Source organism: Brassica rapa, chromosome A05, assembly GCF_000309985.2.
Source record: "Brassica rapa cultivar Chiifu-401-42 chromosome A05, CAAS_Brap_v3.01, whole genome shotgun sequence".
Taxonomy (NCBI): Eukaryota; Viridiplantae; Streptophyta; class Magnoliopsida; order Brassicales; family Brassicaceae; genus Brassica; species Brassica rapa.
This window is the reverse complement of record NC_024799.2, coordinates 9,645,790-9,667,605: the sequence shown is the minus strand read 5'-3', so window position 1 is coordinate 9,667,605 and position 21,816 is coordinate 9,645,790. Positions and strand designations below refer to the sequence as shown.

The following is a 21,816-nucleotide window of genomic DNA, read 5'->3' as shown; positions in this document are numbered from 1 at the left end:
ACCTACAGGCATCGACATTTACTCAAGTACTTAGAGCATGTCCATCAGTAAGGAGCCCTTAAGGGTACTTAACAATTAATTAGTAATAAAAACAATGATTGTAAGGGTTAAGGACCTTTATTTAGCTAAATTAATTTTTCTTTGTCCAATGGTAGGACTTCATAGGGGTCCTTAACTTTTTATCGAGCGGTGGGAAATTCGCGACTAGGATGAAGAAGATCCAAGGTGGAGGTGAGACTGCGAGCAAGACGACGACGGCTAAACTCGAGATCGACGAAGAAGGCGAGCTACTGTCGCAGTGTAACGGGGATGGTGGCTTGAAGAGGCGGAAGCTCGTTGATTCCGACGACAGTGGAGGATTGACGCCATGGAGAAAGCTTTGTCGCGGTTTAGAGCTGAACGGAGATAGGGAGTCGCGGAGAGATGCGGCGGCTTGGAATGGTGAACACAGTTACGACCAGAGGGCTTGATGCTATCGCCGGAGAAGCTCAGATTGATGACGAAGTGCTGTAGCGGCTATGGAGAAGCTTGATACGAAGAAGAAGGGGAGTCGGAGCTCGAGCTCCTAAAGTTTCACAGCGGAACAAAGGAGAGAGATACAATCTCGACATCCAATGAAACACTGCCACCTAGGGTTCCTTACCAGTTCCTAAAATCCCATAATAAGTACCGGTCCTATCCTTTTTCCTCCTTTTTCATTTATTTATTTTTTTCCTTTTTTGGGAACCCTGCGGCAAGGACCGCCGATGGACATGGTCTTAGATAATTTATATAAAGGAGTCGGGGGGCACGTGCCCCCGTACTCAACACTGTGGATTCGCCTCTGGTTGGGAGTCTATGTAAGCTCATCGAGTATATCTTCAATTATTTTGTAAAAAAATATATTTATAAGAGAATCCACCAAAGATCGAAATGTTCACAAGGAACGATAGAGAATTATTCTCAAACAAACATAAGGTTTAATGTAAAACAAGTCTGTCTTATGGGCTTTATTTATATGATTATGTTCCGTAGATCAAAAATAAATTTCTAAAAATAATGCATAGAAAATAGAAGTCAAAGACTTGCTTGACTCAATAATGAGTTTGACTGAAATAAAGACTAATGTTTTAGAAAACCCCCTTGTAACCTTGGGACTTTCTTTGACTTAATTGTGACCTACTTGGTAGAGATTACACAAAAAAATCTCTTGTTTATTTTTTGAGTGAAATTGTAGACCAAATTATACCCAGGAGAAAATTTCGGTCCAAGTCCAAACCATAATAGTTAAATCTCCTTCTATTCACCCGGAGTAACTACTACAAGATGTAGTAAACCCAATACCCACAGCTCTTTACATATTCATCTTGTTTCTGAGACATATAATGTCCATGAGATATTTTTTATTATCTCTTTAAAGCATCGAAATGTCGAGTCAGTGTCTAATCCTTGATAGTTTTAACTCATTCTCCTCATTGTGGTAGTGGTGGTTATGGGCCCACCGCACCTCTCTGTTCAGAGTTCAGACTCATCATTTATCTTTTCATCCGCATCCTCATCACTAGATTGTGACGTATAGCCTTTCTTCCTTTTGATCCCATTATTTCCACTTGATTCCTCTTTCTCACCCCTAGCAAACCTAGACTTACTTCCATTAGCTTCATCGATCCAAGCTTTCTTTTTGAGATCATGTTCTATTTCTCCTCGAACACCAAAAGGATTATTGGGAATAAGATTGTACATCTCCTCCTTTTTCAGATCTTAAGAATACATCGTTTCCACTGCAGCTCCGCTCCATAGTTCATCATCAGCTTCATTTTCAATAGCCTCAATGTTCCTCTCATATTCTTCCTTAATTGGATCCTCTACTTCAGCTTCCTCTTCTCCAATTGGATCTTCATGCACTTCCTCTATTACGATTCCTTAGTTTGGAACTTTTTCCTCTTCATTATGATCATCACCTCCATTTGGACATGGACCACCATTGTTGATAACACAAGCCCAATATAGGTGAGCATCCCACAAACTTCACAAAAGCCTCTCAATTTCATTGTGAAAGTTTAGCAACGTGTTGACTCCAAGTGTGAACTAGAAGTGCCTCTAGAATCTCAATGGATCTGTTACATTCAACTCCAACCTTACTCCGAAAAAATTCAATCTTCCTCCCGCTTCTTCATTGTACTCCATTTGGATATACTGTCCCATAGCTCTCACAATGTGATGTATGACTTCATGATTCATAAATTGGAGAGGGATGCCCCTGACTTGTATCAAGAACATGACGAAGTTAAGCAGCTCCAATTCCATTAAAGGAGTCCATTTCAGAAGGACTAACATCCTATCATCAAATGCCCATAGGCCCCTTCGCATCACAGTATCCATCGCTTTCTCCGAAGGATACACAAACTGAAAACGTCTCCTTTATGTAATTTTGCGCGAACATACCTTTAAAACCCCAGTTCCTTGGCATAGATGCAACAATTGCACGAACGTTTTGTCTTCTTGGCATGACTGGACTCCCCACAATGATAAACCAATTCTCATATGCCGCTTGTTTGACCACCTCCTTAGGTAGATCAATCGGCGTGTCTGAAACTCTAAATTGATATCTTGTAATGCCATGTTGAGCAGGAATTTGTAGAAATTTCGAAAAAAATGATGTAACTTTGCAAGAAAGTTTGAGAGAAAATATAGGAAACCAAACATGGATTTGGTCTTTTATAGAATCTTTGTCTCTCAAATCGCCTCGTAACCGCTCCATCATAAAGGAAAATGGTTTCTCCATGGAGATATTGGACATCATGGGTGCTATCCGCTTTGAAACTCTCTTGATGATTTTAAAACGACCTTCGACCAAGAAATATTTTGTTTATAATTGACTAAAGCAAATATCAAATAAAAATGTTAAGTTAAACTGGTCCACACTGTCTAATCTAATAATTTAGTGTCTTATATTTTATCTAATTTTAACAAGTCATAGTAGGACCACTTATAAATTAGGTAATATGACATATCTGATTATACATTAATAATAAAACAACTATAAATTCGAATTTTATTTTTTAATGAACAAAATCTGTTGAAAAAGAATCTAACAAAATACTACTAACACTACTAATTAATTTCTTAATTAGTAATATACTGTTATTATAAATCAATGTTAATTAAAATTTTATTATAAAACAAGAAAATAAAAATCTATATTTTTTATAAATTTATAATTATATTATGTATTATATTAAAAAACTAAATGATATATGCATTAAACATGACAAAATTATATTAAATAGGTAAAATAACCTTTTTAAAAATAGTTTCATTTAAATAAATTATCACTCATCATTAAAACTGATTAAAATTTGTAAAATATATAATAGTATTATACAAAAATAAATTTACTAGCATAGGTTAAACTTTTATATCTACAACTATATATTATCTCTCTCTTTTTGATACTCTCAACAATATGTTGTTTAAAAATATTTATATAATAAATATATTAATATATAACTATTTAAAAATATATTTTAATAAATAATTTTTATTTTAATTATAACAAAATATGTTGAGAAATATATAAAAAATCTTACCAAAAGTTCAAATATTTTTTTTATAAAATAATGTATTAATGTTGTAACAAAGAAAAAGTTCAAAATTCATGTAATCTTCTAGACTCAAAGATATTTTTTGTAATTTTCCAAATTTTTCTTGACAAAATATAAAATTTTGGAATGTACACGAAAAAACAAACTACGTTAAAAATTAAAGTAATCGAATATTTTGAAATATTCATTTAATGACAAAAAAACTTAATATCATAACATCCAAAAATATAATATATCAATAAAATTTGAGAAATTCTCTAAGATAGCCTCTTTTAGTTTATTTTCTCAAAAATAGTTCTCAATGAAGAAAATGACCAAATTAAGTTTTATTAAAGGGTAAAACTACATTTTTACCCTAGAATTAACTAATCTAGACTTAGAGTTTAGAGTTAAGGAGTGGAATTTTGGGAATAAAGTTTCAAATTTAAAAAAAAATCAAAATAAAACGGGGCTATTTGGTCATTTTCTTTCATGAGGACTATTTTGACAAAAATTTTAAAAATGCTATTTGAGAGAATTTTCCATAAAATTTACTAAAATAATATAATAGATACTACTATGTATAAGATTTACTAAAATAATAAGATATTTTATTTAAACAAGACAGTGTATTTACTTATACATCCCGTAAAATACTAAAATGATATAATGTTAAAAAATATTTTTAACACAATATTTAAATATAAATTATCTTATATATCTTTTCGATATTATAAATAAATAAATTTTAAAAATATATTCGATGTCAAATGTACTCCCTCCGTTCCTAAATGATCCATGTTTTTGAAAAATATTTTGTTTCTAAAAGATTCATATTTTATATTTTCGATGTATGTAATAATGACAAATTGTAAACTTCAAAAATATTATTTGCGTGTACTGAATTTGATTGATCAAAAGTCATAGGAAATAGCTAAACACAGAAAATAATACATTTATTATCAATTTTTAATTGTTTTCTTAATAAGTATGAAAATTCTAAAACATGGATTATTTAGGAACAGAGGGAGTATAAATTAAAAAAAGGTGTTTTGAAGGAGAGTTTTTGTTATTTATTGTTACCTAACTTAAAAATATAAGTAACTAAAATTAATAACAAAATAAAATTTTTTAAAAATCACTATTTATTAATAATACCGAATAACAAATCTAACAATAGTATTATAGAGTTACACAATATATAACATTAAAATGGAATATATATATATATATATATATATATTTAAAAATTATACTAATATCAAAACTGTACATTTATTAAATATCCGCAAAATCTAGTTTTATTTTAATAGAATACTAGATTTTGATCCGTGCAACCGCACGGGTGTTTGTTTTCACTTTTCTATACATAAATTATTGTTTTAGAACATAAGTGGTATATATTTTTAATGTTAATCATATACTTAAATATTTATATAACTATTTCAAATACAATAATTTTATAATTTACATGTTATAATTAATTAATTGTTTAAACATTATATATTTACCACTTCTTATTATATATTTATCTTATTGTATTTGCATTTAGTTATTAATCAAATTAATATATTCATGAGAAAATATATTTAAAAAATATATTGTATTTAATTTATGCTAAATTCTGACCCGTATTTGTAAACTGGATTTTTTTACCAATATTTTTATGCTTATTCATTTTAGATAATTTATTATTGTATATATAAAAGTGTACGATATTTTAATTTTTAGACATGTATTATATAGTTTGCTAATTTTAAGTCGTTCTATCATCATATTATATTTTAAAGAAATAGTTTATATTTATGAAAATAAAATTTATAAATTTATCAATTGAATATAATTTTATCATATTTATTTTAGTATAATAATTATATTTTAACATGATCATGACTATAAAAGTAGATAAAATAGGATATAATTTATTTAATTCATTTCTAAACGATAACTTAAAATACATTAAGTTATTGTTTAAATATTACACAGATTTATTAGAATTTTTTAAAATATAATATATAAATATATATTATTTTTAAAATTAAAATATATTATGATTAAAGTAGTTACAAAGATTTTATATTATTAACTTTAAGAAATACATGTTAATTTTTATACAGGTATTATATAGTTTGATAATGTTAACCCATCTTACCAACATATTAGATTTTATTTTTGAACATAAATATTTTATAATTACAAAAATAAAATATATAAATATATAATTTAATACAATTTTATTATATTTAGCTCAATATAATAATTTTAATTTAATATGATTGATTATGATTATATAATAACAAAAATATTATAGATTTTTTTATTTTTCATTTTATATAACTGAATATATTAATGTATAATAATATTTTAAACTAATTTCGAAATTAGTGAAAATATTTAAATATAATTTCAAAAATGAAGATCTTGTAAAAATCTTTTTAAACAGATTTGTTAGAATTTTAAAATAAACATATTTATATTTAAAATGAAAAGATATCAAAAGATACTATGATTAAAATATTTTAAAAATTATATTTATTATTAGTCTGAATTAAAATATAGTATGAATTTCTATGAGTAGGTCCATTAGGTCCATTTTTTAAAAAATCACACATGAATCAAGGTTGTGACTTCTGTTTTAATATATAAGAAGTTTTAATTTTGACCCAGTAATGATAAATACAGTAGGGCCAATATGTTTTTCAAGTTTCTTTTAAACGGAGGTTTAGGTTTTTAGTTTGTGGATCTGTTGGGTTTAGTCTCGGCGGCGCACCTATCTATGGTGGCCGTCCGATTTTGTTCCGGGAAGTGATGGCTTTCTCAGCATCTTCTTCGCCGGTTTCTGTTTCCGGGAGTCAGTGGCTTCTTCAGCACTGAGATCGCCGGCTTTGGTTCCGGGAGGCGGTGGCTCTCTTAGCATCGCTAGCGCCGGCTAGTTTCTCGAGTTACCTCACCGCGATCTACGAATCCGAGCCTCTCTTGTTCATCTGCCTCTCGTTTCTGAATCTGGTTCCGCATGCATGTATGTCGGAGATGATGATCGATTGTAGGCGGGTCTATTCTCTATTAAATTCGTAGATCCGGTTAGTTATGATTCTCGGTGTGCGTTGGTTGTATACGAGTTGCGGTGGAAAGGTGTGTTTGAATGGTTTCGGCTCAATTCCGATGACGGTGTAGCGGTTAGGCGTCGTATCGCAGAATCCGGAGCCGAAGGAAGAAGATAGGGAGGCGCGCGCTTCGTGCGGATCGAGTGGCGCTAGCTAGGGTTTTCGGAATTTGGGCCTGTTAGCCTATAATGGTAGTCCTGTTTTTGTATAATGTATTTGGGCTTTTGTAGTTGTTCCTTGTAAGGTTTGGGCTCTGCCTTTTTGGGTTTTAACCCTTTAATTAATAAATTGAGATGGAAAAAAAAAAAAAATCTGATGCGGGTAGAATAAAAATTAAAGAGAAAAATGTGAATGTCCTGGCAGTGTAACCGAAAACAAAAGAAATTAAAGAGAGTTGTGTTTAAAAAGAAAAATCTTAATATTGTACGCGTGTCGTGTTAACAAACTTAGATTATTCCTAAACTACCTTGAATATTTCTGTTATATGAGGGAGGACCCTTCTTGGCAGTGCAGTCAACATCATTCACACCAACAATGGCTTCTTCGATCACATTCTCCTGCCTCTTCCTCTCTCTCCTCTCTCTCTCCACCGCTTTATCATCTCTAGATCTCCTGTCCTCCGGTGACGTCCACGATCTCCTCCCTCGCTACGGATTCCCCAAAGGTCTTCTTCCGGATAACGTCAAATCGTACACTCTCTCCGACGGCGGAGACTTCACCGTCGACTTAAACACTCCCTGCTACGTCGACTTCCCCGGTCAAACCGTGTTCTACGACAAGAAGATCGCCGGGAAGCTCAGCTTCGGATCTGTGAAAGACGTGGAAGGAATCAAAGCTAAAGAATTGTTCATCTGGGCATCGATCACCGCCATGAAATCGGATCCAAGCTCTGGAGATATTGTCTTCTCCGTCGGATTCGTATCCAAGTCTTTGCCGGCGTCTATGTTCAATAATGTTCCCTCTTGCTCCAAAAAACTTAGTCTTGAATCTTAAATGAATCAACCTGAAGCTGTAAAAATCCTCCTTTTTATGTTGATTATGTAATTCATGAGAAAAGATGTTATGTTTCGAATTTGATCCTCCTAAGACTTGAGATTTACAAATCAAAGAAAACAAAATGTCAATAATGAATGATTGGTAAAACCATTTGAAAGACCATCTTTTTTATACTAACAAAAATCAACAGCACCAGAAAGAGATGGGCCATTTTAAAGACCAACTCTGCATGACTGTTAAGACCGGATACTGAGCTCTTGTCTCTATAGATTCTTTTGACGATGATTCTCTCTCTTTCTGTAACAGTTCTTGAGCCAGTAAACAAGAGTTGCTTCTCGTATTTGGTTTCCTCTCAACACTCTGTTCTGGCTCCATTGCTGAGTTGTTTTTTTTTGTCAGGCTTGAATCACAATATGGCTTGAACTATTCATATTTAGATTTGATTCGAATTATAGACAAAATACTTGAGAGATTTACAGACCACAGAGAACAAAATGTCAAATAACAATTGCTAAAACCATTTAGAAGGCCACCTTCCTATAAATACTAACAAAGATTAACAACACCAGAAGACATGGCCATGTCTGCTCTTATTCTCTCTTTGACTCTTGTACGACTGTTAAGACCAGGCATTTGAGTTCTTCGCCTCTGTGTAGATTCATTCGGTTGGTGAGATTGTAGCGAAGATTCTCTCTATCTCAAACAGTTACTGAGCCAGCAAACAAGAGCTGCTTCTCTTCTTGGAAACTCAATGTGGTTTGAGTTTTTTCTCAACACTAGGCTTGAAGCACTTGGCAATGCACAATATGGCTTTTCACAGCTCTCCCTGCGATACTCGACCATATATTACTGAGTATGCTCTTGGACTGTCCTTTCACCGCAATGTTTTCCCATACTCGAGGGTTGTTCTTATCAGGATTCGTTACATCAACCAGACTCATGCTCATGTTGTTCCGTATTATACAAAGCTTATTGTTCAGCGGGACAAGAGCCGCAGCTTCAAGCGCCCTCGAGTTTCCCAAGTGTACTTTACTGTCCATGAACTTGTTCCATGAATCCGTGGTTTCATCAAACACCCTGAGCTTACACCCGTCTCTACAGTCCAATCCGTAGAGACGACCGTTTAGAGAAGTACACGGGTTTCGCCAACCGGTAACCATCCCGTCACTGACCGGCCTCCATGAGTTAGTCTCAGGGTCATAAGCTTCACTCATGACCTGTTGGTGAGAGCCAAGACCCTTGAGAAACCACTTCTTGTCATAAACCACACCGATAAGAGGCACCATCGCTGTGCTCATATCAGCAACAAAACTCCACCTGTTCTTGTTCGGATCATAAACCTCAGCTGAGCGTAGTGTCCTCTGTATCCCTTCGCACTCCCCACCCGCTACGTACAAGCAGTTGTTAATGACACAAGAACCAAAGAAGTGTCGCTTCCTAAGCATATCCGGTGCTCTATGCCACTTATTCGTCCTGGCATTATAGAAAATAACCCTCCTCATTGATCCTCTTAACGGATCTTTACCTCCAAACAAATAAAGATGACAACCGCTTAGAACAGCGCAACCAAACCCAACAGCTTCAGAATACTCTCTAGGAACAGGTGGAAGCGGCTGAGGATGCTGGGAGACAGGATCAAACGTGTTCCAAGAGATCTTCCCATCACGGTCTCTCTTAAAAACATAAACCCATTCTTCAGACATCCCAAGTAGCTTCCTCTGAGAGTAGAAAAAGTTACCAGAAGCAAGCCTGTACCATCTCTTACACACAAGCCTGAGTTTCCTATGCTCTGCACGAGGGACACGGATGAGACAAGCGACGGCTAGGTCGTCGGGGAGGCCAGGGAGAAGCGGAGGTTGGATTCTTGTCCTCTCTCGCTTAGAGTTCTTGCTGCGACGATGAGCATTGGGGTTGATGTCGGGTTGGATACAAAGCTTTGAGCCAGGAACGAACTTTCTAGCTTCTACAACGGTCTTGAGACCTGAATCTACTCTGCAGTAGCAAGATACGGAATCCACCTGAAAAGATTCCAAATTTCAGAAATCAAAAAGAGTGAAAACATTCCAAATAAAGCTAGGGTTTCTCAAAAAGGAAAGAAATTGAAGTGAATTAAAAGCATAGTCCTGAAATAGAAAGTCCGTGAATGAAGGATAGTTGGCGAAATCTAGGAGTAAGAGAGCTTACCAATGGAGCTTGAAGGCGAAACCCCCTGGAACCATTTGGGGATTGTCGGTGGGAAGATAGATCCATCTTCTTCAAAACCCGAGGCTCATACGACACAGATCCTCGAGAAACCTAACAGTCAAAATCTCTGAAGAAGAAGGAGCAAAACGTGAGCGACCTTCCACTTCGCTCTTTCTACACGGTAAATGGGAGTGGTGGGTGGGTCTCTCCGCCTTTTTTTAACAAGTCACAAGTAAAGCGTTGGTATTTATTTATTAATACTCCATTAATGTACGAGTTTTTTCATTATGGTAATTTCAGAATCCAGAGTTTGTGTTATTGAATGCATGATTAAATTTTCTCATTTATAGACCCTTGGAAATTAATGGAGCTCAGATAGTGATTAGTCAAAAAGGTGTAAGCTTTGTTGTTGTTTTTAGTCAACCATGTCTAAGATTAATAATAGGTAAATCATAAATCTACTACATTATTTAATTTGTATGTTGTAACACACATTTTTTTTTTGTAAAATAAAAGGGTTAAACCCGGATCTATTAAAGATACAGACTTAACTTTCGGGTGGAGGTACAACCTACAGATAGACCATCTCCTGAATATTCAAATGAGCCGAAAGCAATAATACATATCCATGTGGCTAGCAGGGTTTGAACCAGGGTTCACCGTATTGAGTTTAGTCCCTTAATCGCCACTGAACTACCACCACTGGTTTTGTAACAAACATTTTCCACTATGGATTTCAAAACGTAAAAAAAGTTGTATCTATCAATATGTTTCTAAATTTAGTAACAAAAGATATTTTGATTATACATTATTCTATTATATATAATCATTTATTTAACAGTTGAACTCAAAGTTTGTGAATGCTAGTCGGTGGAAAGAAATAACAATTTCATGCCAATGTTGAAAATATAAAACATTTTTTGGAATTTAGTAACTGAAATGTGTACTTCGATCTTTCTAGCTATATCACATAATTATTTTAATTTTTCTTGGATGGGGGTGCATATTAATTATTGAGTTAAAAGATTTAAAAATGGACAAGCAATCAAAACCGTTGTATAAAAAAAGTATAATGGCAGAATCTGTCAGGTATTTAAATAGTATAATTGTTTGGACAACAAATTACGCTAAAGTGATGATGCCTTACGACTGCTACGTTTGCCTGTTTGGAACTATATAGCATCAACCGATTTTTGTATTAAAAACTAATTCAAATACATTAAATTATACGTCAATTGTTCAACCACTTCATCAATAAAGATTTAAAAGAAGGGGGCGATTTTGTCTTATGGGATGGGAACACTGAATTTTTAGAAAATACTTATACCACAATTTTCAAATACTATTAGATTGTAGAATAAAATACAAAACGACATATATGTATCCACATTAATAATTGAGGTGTATAAAGGATATTTATCGTAATGTATTGAGAGAAAAGAGCCAAACATGCGGTAGAGCATACAGGAGAACCGAAGCTTATGTATTGAACGTGGCCCTTTTTCAAGAAGACACATGAGAGAAAAGAGCCAAACATACGGTAGAAACCGAAGTTTATGTATTGAACATTTAGGTGAACGATAGTAATTTGCTAACAATTTATTTTGTAGCTGAAATTAGATATTAATTTTACTTTTATTCAATAGACAAAACTTTTTATAGTTTAAAGATCAGTATATTTTTATATATACTAGATATTATTATGTGCATGCAAACAGAGACACAAACATAGGGACGAGATATCATTGATCATATATATAGAACAAAAGTCATACAGTCCAATACAGTAATATAAATGTTAGTATGGTTAACCTAACAAAAAAATAATGTCAGAAAAGATTTGAAATTTATCCAGACAGAAAGAAATAAAATGATGAGTTTCAAGACACAAGCATGCATGTCAATGGACCAATGATGGCAACTGGAAACAGTTAAAGAGATTATTTTTCAACCCCACTTTAATTAAACTTTTATACGAATGCATAAAAGTAAAGTTGACTATATTTCATAAAAGGTCAACTAGCTATTTCTCCGTAAGAACTATGATATACCACCAAATCTCTCTAAAACTATTGTCTCAGTTTATATGTCTCTGAAACTAAAGTTTTATAACTATTTCTCTCTGAGTTCATAGTTCGAGACCTATTTACCCACAATGATCGAATTAGACGTTTAATATCGGTTTACTATTTTACATGAGATTAAATCGATTAAAATTGATAGTTAACCAAATAAGATCGATTTAAATCCGATTTGAAACTCAGACTCATTAGAAAAAAAATGATTCAAACCCAAACCCGTTATTCCATTGAAACCCTTAATTGAAAAAATTCCAATTTGTTGAGTCCTAGAAAACAAAATCTCATTTGATTTGGAAGCAGAGATCAATGGAGTCAGTCTCTGGAGCTTTACAAAACGTGGAGGGTCCAATTGTGGAAGATGAGTTCGACGAAGAAGCTGTGGAGATAGACGGATTCGAAATCGAACAACTTGTTGAAAACTTCGTGAACGAGCCTTCAATTCAACACGATGAGATTCCAAAAAGTGAATTTAGAGTTCTTATTTTAGTCAGAGAAATATGGATTTTTGTGTTTTGGGTTTAGGAACATATGTAAGGGCCAGGTTGGTTTTTGTGTTTTGCTCAGGTGTTACTTTTGGTCGGGTAAATCTTTGGTCGGATCTTACTTTTGGTCGTAATTTTGGTTTAGTCTTAGGTAAAACAATAGACCGATATTGAACCGTCTAATTTGATGAATGTGGGGAAATAGGTCTCGAACTATGAACTCATGGGAAAATAGCTATAAAACTTTAGTCTCATGGACATATAGACAGAAGCAATGGTTTCAGAGAGATTTGGTGCTATATCATAGTTCTCGTGGGAAAATAGCTAGTCAACCCTTTCATAAACATAATGGTTGTTAGTAGTTATGATAAATAAAAGTGTCCATCTTATATTTGAGAAAACAAACCTCCTCCTAATTATACTTTCATAAGTCGTGGCTTGCCCAATCAATTCCTTGACAAATGACATCCCACTAAACCCTCAAGAAAACAAACTAATTTGGTATGCCATACACTTTCCTTTGTCCTTATAACATGCATTCTTTAAAAAAAAAAGTAAACAACAAAAACACTGGGTTAAAAATCAATGATAGCAATACATAGAATTGTATTAAGAATCAAACTCTGCCTTGGTGAATTTATACCAACTTATATGATGTATGTCAGATACACATGGATCTATATCTTTAGTATACAAAGTTATGTACATCGATCTTCAGGATTTGAACACTCAAGTGAGAGTTTGCGAGAAGAGAAGAGAAGACAAAGCATTGTCCTCTTGAAGCGTTAAGACCCATCCTTTAAGGGCTTAAACGCAGCCAAAACAAGGGCTAATTTGCACACAAGAAACCTTAAAGTCCCCACCGCCACTATCTCTTTTGGGGTGATTACAAATGCAGTGAGATCTTCTCCATTGTAACCCTCTAACGGCTCAAATCGACAACTGGAATATTGAGTCTTACACTGCAGATTTGATAGGAGTTTTTGGATCATGAAGATCCTGGTTTGTGCTTGCAATTCATCAACTGATCTCTTATGAGCGACAAGTAGAGAAATCCAGATGTTCCACTGGAGAAGAAAGAGATTCATGTTTATGTACATTTGACAATTAGAAGTTTCTTTTAGTTAATCAAAATGTGGTCTTTCACAACTGGTTTATAATCTATAAGTGTGCTTTCTTATTATATATGATGCTAATGGCTCAGAAGCTAGAATCAACAAACTCATAGAAGGTATTATTACCAGACCGGAACACTCTTCTCTTGCTGAAAAGGAATCAAATAAATGATTAGTGGTAACCATATATAGCGGCCAAATTCTTGACATACACACTTATCATAGCTGGGTTCGTTACCTTTATGCAACTTTCCTGGCTTTTTGACCATATCCTATAGTATCATATTAGCTTTAGCTGCTGGTTACATAAAAAAGCTCTCACATAGAATCATCAGAATCTTCTGATTCACTTCTCTCCGGGTCAGCTTCGGTTGCATTATTATTATTATTGCTAGTATTAGTCCCTGTCTCAGGAGCAGCTTCAGGCTTTTCAGCAGGTGAAGACACTTTCTTGTTTGCATTATTATCACTAGTATTCTCGTTCGCAGCTGTTTCCTCTTGTTGCTCATTTGCCTACACACACACCAAATGAAAGTTCAGGTATAAAATGGACCTGACTGACAACTAAATATCAATTTAACCAATAATCAGACGTAAACAAACTTACGTGTCCGATGGTTCCGCCACTCAAGATGTTCAGCAAGTCTCTCTCAACGCGCTGTACAAGCTCCGGCTGCAACATTTTTGACAATAAAGGTAACGTCAAAAGAAAAAACTATCCACGGATTCCAAAACAGCTACATGCATCAAGATTCAATCATAACTTTCAAACTAGAATCTTACACTACACCCTTTCTTTCTTTTATGTTTTTGTTCTCACTCAGAAATACAACCTATTGGGGTTTACCAAGGATTAACAGAGCTTTTCTTCTTATAATGTAACAAGTAATAGCGTAAGCAATGAACATGTTGATAATATACTAGGAATAAATGCAAGTTTACATTAAGGTCAGGCTCTCGACGGAATCTTCTCTTGCGAGCATCCTTCATTGGAGGAGTTAAACCATGTCTGTATTCAACTGTATTAGGCGTGGGATCACCCGGCTCCCTAACCATTATCATCTGTGCCAAACCAAAGCATTCATTATATGGTTTTAAAGTCAAAACAGTTAGCACAAATACATATAGCAGCAGTTTTGAAAATGATCATAAGTCAAAAGTAAAATTTGATTATACCTGACCAATATCAGCAGTTTTGACTAGTGCAGAATCATCATAAGTTTTAAAGGACTCAACAACAGCAGGAAGATCCAGGAGAGAAGCCCGGAACTCTTCGTTTCCAATTACAAAAGTCCCGCTTCTCCCATCCTCTGCCAACACACAAAACAGAAACACAATGTTAAAATGGATCTCTAGACGAATTATAATCCTAAAATCAGAGATTCCAAGAACGATGCCACAAGAATGTCTTTCTGACAATAATACTGAACTAGTCCCAAACAAACCACAATATCAAGTTCCTCTAGGAGACACTGATAAGATACCCTTTTAACTTTTAAAACAGATTCAAGAAGGAATGTATTTTAAATGTTAAAACAGATTCAAGAATGATTGATCTTTTGGGGGTTCTCTATCAAACATTCAAGAAACTTATATCAGCCAACATTCAAGAAGGTATCAAATATCAATCCGTGAATACGATCCAGAGATAGTTTTCCATGAATTTATTGAAAAAGGATGAAAACTCAAATTGGAGAGGAACCAAACCTGAAAAGCACAAATCTAAAGGGATGTCGTCGGAAGTAGAAGCCTCGTCGCTCAGGAGCCGATCGATTCGCTCTGAAACAGAGGGTGGAACCCTAAGTATGAACTGTTCCTCCATTGTAAAAGGTAAGAGCTTGGCTTTGACGGAAAAGACAATCTATTGAATCACGAAGGACTATTATTAAATTATTAACTCTGTTATGTAAGAAATCAGAAGTTCTGAAGAGAGAGAGAGACATGTGAAACCAACCGTCTAGAAGAAATACTCTTTTGGCAAATTTCCCTTTATTAATTTACTATTTCACCCTATCAGTTTCAGTTTTTAATTTTTTTGACCCAAATTGCACCAATATACTTTTTAATTCATCCCTTATTATAGTCACTTGACAAATAAAAATCTGATATATGGAAAATATATTTTTTTAAAGAAATTGTTCAAAAAATAATGTTAGCGGGCAAGAAAAAACAAATTCAATCCCTAATTTTCAGCAACTTTGTTTTATTTATTTTTTTACCAAAAAAACTTTGTTTTATTTTTCAGAATATTTTATCCACGTTTAAAGGTAACTAACCACGATCAAACTGTTTTCTTCTTCTGTATAAATTTTTTATAACAAATTTACTCTCTTTTTCATTTTTCTTTGTATTCTCCGTTATGAAAGAATCAAAACACACAGATCTTTTCATCATTTCTAAATTTCAGTTTTGATGTCTATAGGTTTCTTCATATCTACTTTCTTTTTTTCTACACCAGTTCGAAAATTTAATTATTCACCACCTGTATTAATACTTAAGAGTCAAGTTTTCAAGATTGATACTGGCGGAATACAGAACTTTTTTCAAAGCAAAAGTTGGATGTGGCAGAAGAGTTTAAAATCAAGTTGAGAAGAGATTGACAGTGCTACTGTGATTCTGGAGAGATTCAGAAAACTTTGAGGATTTTATTGCAGGGCTTAAGAATCTTCGGGTATTTATGGTGGTGTGTTCATATCAAACTTTTTAGGCAAAATCAGAATTAAAAGTATAGCATAAATATTTGTATTGTTCAGTTTTGAAATTACTTAAGTTTGATGCAGACATGTATGGGAATAAAAGCTGATTCAGAAATAACATATGAGGGATCAGATAAATTTTTAGATATATATGTTCTACAGTAAACTTGGCTAAGGTTGAACTTCAAGACGATGGATTAGGTAGGTAAGATTTGCACAACCTTTGACATTTTAGAATTTAAAGTGAAAAAATATTATGCTATACTTTTAATTCTGATTTTGCCATTAATAATTGCACCAAAAAAGTTAGGGCCGTAATCTTTAATGCGAAAAAAATATTTTTGACCATCTAAGTTGTGAATGTGGGTTAGTCAAAATCTTCTGTTAACTCAAAAATAAATTTTAATTTCTAAATAATTTTCTGTAATTAATTTTGAATTTTTTGAGGTTTTGTTACTGGATAGTTGTAGCAGTTATCTAAAACATTAAAATAGTATAAAGTTACAATAGTATTTTTCCTGAAAGATTTTGAGTAATAAATCAAAAAACTGTTTTCTTTTTAATAAAGCAAATTAAAATTTGTTGATGAAAAAAGCAAACAAAAATTTGTAATTTTTTAATCTTAAAATTCAAACAAACTATCAAAAGTAATGCTGGTTTATTTTGTTTATAAGCATTTGCTTTCCGAAAATAAGTTAGGTAACTAACCATGAAATGACAATAGAATTGATATTGTAAACTACAGGAAAATAAATAGCAGTAAATTTAATAGATTCATTGCATCTAAATTTACATTATGTTAAATTAAGTATTTGTATTTTGTATGAAATTAGTGAATAAAGTTTATGGATCAAATAAATTATTTTAAGTATATAATACGTTTTTATTTACTTTTTGAAAATACTAGGGTAAGCCTGCGCTACGCGCAGGATTTGATTTAAATGTGATGTATATAATTATATATTTTCATTGCATATATTCTATAAATTTAAGTAAAAACAAATAAAAATAAAATATAAATTCAATATTTTAAATTATAAGATAAAATATTTATCATTAAATATAATAAAATATATTATTTATTTATAAAAGTTTTGATGATTTAAAAGATAAAACAATCAACAAATGTTTTTTTAGTAACAAATTAAAACTAAACGCAATTTTATCCAGCCGACCCGAATATGTGTCCGACTGTTAATTCGGTTCGAGTTTTAAAATAATGGCAAATTTGTTACTCAGCGTGGAAGTAGAAACATGCACCACCTCATCCGACAGTAACTCCATAGCCCATAATTTAATTGTTATTTTGATTATAAGATTTGTGCTATATGGTGTTTGTTGTATGACAAAGATAATTTCAAAATCAAAACAATGACCAAAAAAAAAATCATTTTGATCAATGTCCATTTTCTAACTTGTAATATTTGCTTTTATCAAAGAAACGATTAAAGTTGATTAGTTTACAAAAAAAAAAGTTGATTAGAAGAAGCCATATATGGATAATAAGCTTAATTTCAATTAAAGCCCAGTTTAGTTAAAAGCCTATGTCCTATCTAAGGTCGAGTCTTCCATTCCACTTTTGCCGCTTTTTTCTTAGTCATATTCTGTTTTCTTTCGTAACCGCCGGTATTTTTTTCAATTTTGTTATAGCTTTATTTAGTTCTACTGATATCTGTGAATTGACTGTCACATGAGTTTGCAATTGAAAGCAATGACCAAATAACTTGGTCATATACGTATTTTTTTTTGAACGGTAGTCAACTATGAAATATATTTTATATGAAATAAATTTCCTACAGTCAAACCCAGAGGAAGTGGATTTTCAAGCAATTTCTTCTTCTCAAAAGTATTATTTGTGTTAATCGCAGTGAGAACTTTGGTAGCCTCTGCTTTATATTCGTCCTTGGGAAGAGTTTGTTTCCAAGTGTTCCGATGGCTAGGAAGGTTTCTTGTCTTGGGGCCAATTTTGGAGGCCTCTATTCAAAGCATGTCCAGATAAATTTTTTGAGCTATATATATACATCACCAAACAAATCAATGATCTATTCAAAGTGTTTTAATGTATTAGTCTTCATTGTATAAGAAAATTTATCAAGCAAATCTGAAGTTGACTCATGTTTTGTTAACCAACTAAAATTTTGTGCACAACAAAAGTAGAAAAGTACACGGATAAAGAAAGATCAACTCAATACAAAATATAAGTTTTTTTTTTTGGGTCAAAATACAAAATATATGTTTAAACTGAAACAAACATTCATGATTCAGGAGACATAAATAAGCACATGTATGTGTGTATCAGTGAAATTTTATTCTTTTATTTTTTCTTCAATAGCTTTAAGAGATAAAGTTGATCATAATGGTCCACGTTTAAAAAAAAAACACAGTAAATATAAGTCCAGGAAGGCAGGAACTAAAACATTGGTTAAAATCCCTATAAACTCTAGAACTCAAGTGTTTCAAGCAAAAAAAACTCTAGAACTTAGTTTCGTACAACTTCAAGTCACCATTTCTGTAGCACTTTCTTTGTGAAACTTCATGAACGTTGGTTCACAAAGTCTCATTCCTTATATCTAAAAATGGTTTAAGATTGCTTTTTGGATTTTTGCAAAGTTGATTACAATCGTTAGCATTACACTACCATGATTGAATAGTAAAAACATAATTTAAGTGTATTTCTATAAGCGAAGCTAAAAAGATACAAATCAACCATTTTGCAACCCTAATAGTCATATTAGGTGTCTCTACCAAAGTTTCCAGAGCATACTTGAAACCTGCATATTCTTTTACGTTTCACAATTTGATTAACTCTTCGTGAGTTGCATTGGATTTCATTTTCAGAATTCTATGGCTGCTTCTATTAGAGGTAAATTTTTGTGCTGCCTTTTTTGACCCTGAAGCAAACCAAAAGAGAAACTTGAAGTCAAGAAACGGTGCAGATTAGCGATTTTATGTAAGGGTAATGATGAATTTGAACTGGCGTTTCTATGAAGCTCGAAGATTCTATTTTTTAACTTGGTTTAATCATCCCGCATAGAGAGATAGTGATATATACCTATAAGAACTTGTCTCTTACCTAAAACCCAATCTTTATAAGTTAGTTGTCCTCTTATTGTAATCTGAAAAGCCAAAATCTATTGCCTTAAACTGAGAGGTGTCTTTTGAGGTTAACAGAAAATTATGTAGCAAACATTGATAAGATGGTGATAAAACATCAAATGTATAAGCAGAAGTGAAGAGTCTTTTAATCACCTTGGGGTTTGAGATATCGGTGTACAACACTTTGGAGATGACAAAATGCAATCACTTACAATATCTTGTACCATAACAAACTTTGCATCCTCCTCCTTATACTTCCCACCTCTGCACATAAAACACACAACTAAGTTCAGTATAGAACAAACAATCCTACGTCTGAAGTGTATTGTTCCCTTACCTTGAAAGTATTATATCCAAAAGCTCTCCTCCTTCCCATAGCCTAAAACAACAAATCACTACATCACTATATAGACATTATCATGATCCTCATATGCATCATAGAACTGAGAAAGGTTATATCATGACCAGACAAAGCTCTCAATATCTTCACTACTCTCCTTTCATCTACAGAACAAATTACAGAAATCATTACTACAGAACCAGAAGACATCAAATCAAAAAGCATTAACCTTTGCTTTGTTATCATTTCTCTTAAACATAGCAGCAGAAGTGTGTTAAAAATGGCCACGACCAAATTCATCACCAAGCTCACCGCGATCCCATAAGTCGCCGGAGCCTTCTTGAAGGAGGACTGAGCTGGACTCGCACCATAAAACGGGAAAAGTGGCTAGCATTCACAGTGGCTGGCATGATAGTTGCCTGAAACATTATTGGAAAGATATTATAATAGCAAAGCATATCATACATGGCTAACAAAATCTCTTATAGAACAGATTCGTAATATTAACGGTAGGTCACCGGAAATCGACATAACTATTGTCAGAAGTATAAGAACAGACTCACCTTCGAATCAGGCAAGAACATATGAACGGACATGAGTTCACCACTGGGCCTAACATATCTCGCCTCCCAGAATCGCAACAATCTAACTTGAACTCTAGAAGAACATTTATCGGACTTCAAATCGAAAAGAAAATTTTTGGAGTTAGCAATATCTCAGAAAATAAATGTGTGTTTGCTGTTTAAACAGATTGATAAGATGGTTGCAAGAGGAAGAATGCTCGCCTATTTATACTCGTAGATACACCGACTTCGAATCAAAGCACGCATTAAAGGCCACATCGTGCTTGATTGAATTAATGGAGATTAAACACGACGAAGAAATAATCGTGAGCGTTTCTGTGCTGAGATGATAGAGACGAAGATGAGAAGTCTCGAAGGAGACCACAACACGACACGCTTAGGATTTTCCTTTTTTTTTTTTCTTATCAAAAGCTTAGGGCTTTCCTTATTCAGGTTATGGGCCTGTTTTTAAATCAACCGTAACCTACCATTTTCCCAGCCCAGAGATACAAAAACACGACTCAAATTAATAAAACGCCCGAGTGTTAATATCAGGACACGCGTCATTGTCTGGTGCTTCCAATTAGTGACGTGTTTCTCTGAGAAGAGAGTCCCTCTCTACTTTATGTTATTAGACTACAAACATGTTGTTGCTTTTCCCCCTTTCACCGGCTTTGATTCAAAGCAAGCACCTCTAAATTATGTGCAACTGTTCATATACTATTTCAAAATGAGAATTTATTTTGATTGATTTAACATTTTTTCACCAAAAAAAAATAATTTTGATTGAAAATTATGACAAAAATCATACCATTAAAAAAACAATAAATTAACCCGTGCTTAGCACGGGCGGTGAATACTAGTTGCTTTATATTCTTCTAAATATTGATGATAACATTATGAACCTAAATTAGACTCTAGGAAACTTTTAAAAGGAAGATTTTTTTATAACATCTTATCTTTATTGATATCAAATCAACGTAACTTATTACATGAATAAGAAATTAAATCATACATGTTAAGAACTTTTAACATAGATAGCAATAACACGATGCTTTCTAACGCATTCTTATGATATACTGATTCACTAGGTTCGTTCTTGGTATTGTAAGATCTTTTTTTGGTTCTCAATTCTTGTGAGTAAATGCATTTTTCTCTAAGAAGATCATTAGATACGATCCATCTATTACATCACAATCTATTTCAAATATTCTCGTTGCAGGAGATAACATACTTTTTGTAACAATCCATGGGATTAGAATTCTTTTGCTTTGAAACCAATAAAGCCATATATTCTCTTGTATTGCCTCGTCGATTCTCCATGAATGGGTGATACTCGGATTCCAAATTCGCTGATCAAAAAACAACATAATTATATGGAAATTATGCTCAATTCCTTCCATTGGTTGGAATTGTTTAAAGCCATTGTAATCTAAAGGACACAGAGATACGTAAATGAATTTGAACCATATTCACCAGAAATACACATTCACGAAGGGAAAAATACGCTCAAACACAATCCTAATTGTAACTTTTTGTAGACCTCTAAAAAATTTCAAACCAAAAACGGGTGAGAGAATCATGCGTAAGTAGCTG

At 33.2% G+C, this 21,816-nt stretch overlaps 4 protein-coding genes across 11 annotated transcripts; 1 reads left to right on the top strand and 3 right to left on the bottom strand.

The window, feature by feature from the left end:
* The first annotated feature begins 7,159 nt into the window (after positions 1-7,159).
* On the top strand, positions 7,160-7,813 carry LOC103829796. Its single transcript, XM_009105496.3, has one exon. It carries the CDS (start codon positions 7,202-7,204, stop codon positions 7,658-7,660), a length of 459 nt encoding a protein of 152 aa, XP_009103744.1. The 5' UTR covers positions 7,160-7,201; the 3' UTR covers positions 7,661-7,813.
* Positions 7,814-8,077: 264 nt separating this feature from the next.
* LOC103829795 (F-box/kelch-repeat protein At1g55270) lies at positions 8,078-10,145 on the bottom strand. The gene is made up of 2 exons (XM_009105494.3): positions 9,848-10,145; positions 8,078-9,681 (listed from the first exon to the last, which is right to left on the bottom strand). Exons 1-2 carry the CDS (start codon positions 9,911-9,913, stop codon positions 8,440-8,442), a joined length of 1,308 nt encoding a protein of 435 aa, XP_009103742.1. The 5' UTR covers positions 9,914-10,145; the 3' UTR covers positions 8,078-8,439.
* A 561-nt stretch (positions 10,146-10,706) lies between these two features.
* On the bottom strand, positions 10,707-15,579 carry LOC103829794 (transcription initiation factor TFIID subunit 7). Of its 3 annotated transcripts, XR_625623.3 has the most exons (7): positions 15,233-15,579; positions 14,702-14,835; positions 14,468-14,587; positions 14,133-14,198; positions 13,764-14,038; positions 13,652-13,674; positions 10,707-13,477 (listed from the first exon to the last, which is right to left on the bottom strand). XR_625623.3 is itself a non-coding variant. In XM_009105493.3 (5 exons), the coding sequence occupies exons 1-5, from the start codon at positions 15,345-15,347 to the stop codon at positions 13,844-13,846; spliced, it is 630 nt and encodes a 209-aa protein (XP_009103741.1). In that variant the 5' UTR covers positions 15,348-15,579; the 3' UTR covers positions 13,516-13,843. The 3 variants fall into 3 exon arrangements, 1 of the variants encoding a protein (XP_009103741.1); XR_625621.3 differs by having other exon boundaries at positions 13,459-13,674; XM_009105493.3 differs by lacking the exon at positions 10,707-13,477 and having other exon boundaries at positions 13,516-14,038.
* Positions 15,580-18,788: 3,209 nt separating this feature from the next.
* LOC103829791 lies at positions 18,789-20,857 on the bottom strand. Of its 6 annotated transcripts, none has more exons than XM_009105491.3 (6): positions 20,221-20,836; positions 19,970-20,076; positions 19,655-19,696; positions 19,471-19,581; positions 19,295-19,337; positions 18,789-19,112 (listed from the first exon to the last, which is right to left on the bottom strand). In XM_009105491.3, exons 1-5 carry the CDS (start codon positions 20,251-20,253, stop codon positions 19,328-19,330), a joined length of 303 nt encoding a protein of 100 aa, XP_009103739.1. In that variant the 5' UTR covers positions 20,254-20,836; the 3' UTR covers positions 18,789-19,112; positions 19,295-19,327. The 6 variants fall into 6 exon arrangements, 4 of the variants coding, with proteins under 4 accessions (XP_009103739.1, XP_009103738.1, XP_033147044.1 ...); XR_625614.3 differs by having other exon boundaries at positions 18,799-19,112; positions 19,274-19,352; positions 20,221-20,857; XR_625615.3 differs by having other exon boundaries at positions 18,799-19,112; positions 19,274-19,337; positions 20,221-20,843.
* Between the last annotated feature and the right edge of the window lie 959 nt (positions 20,858-21,816).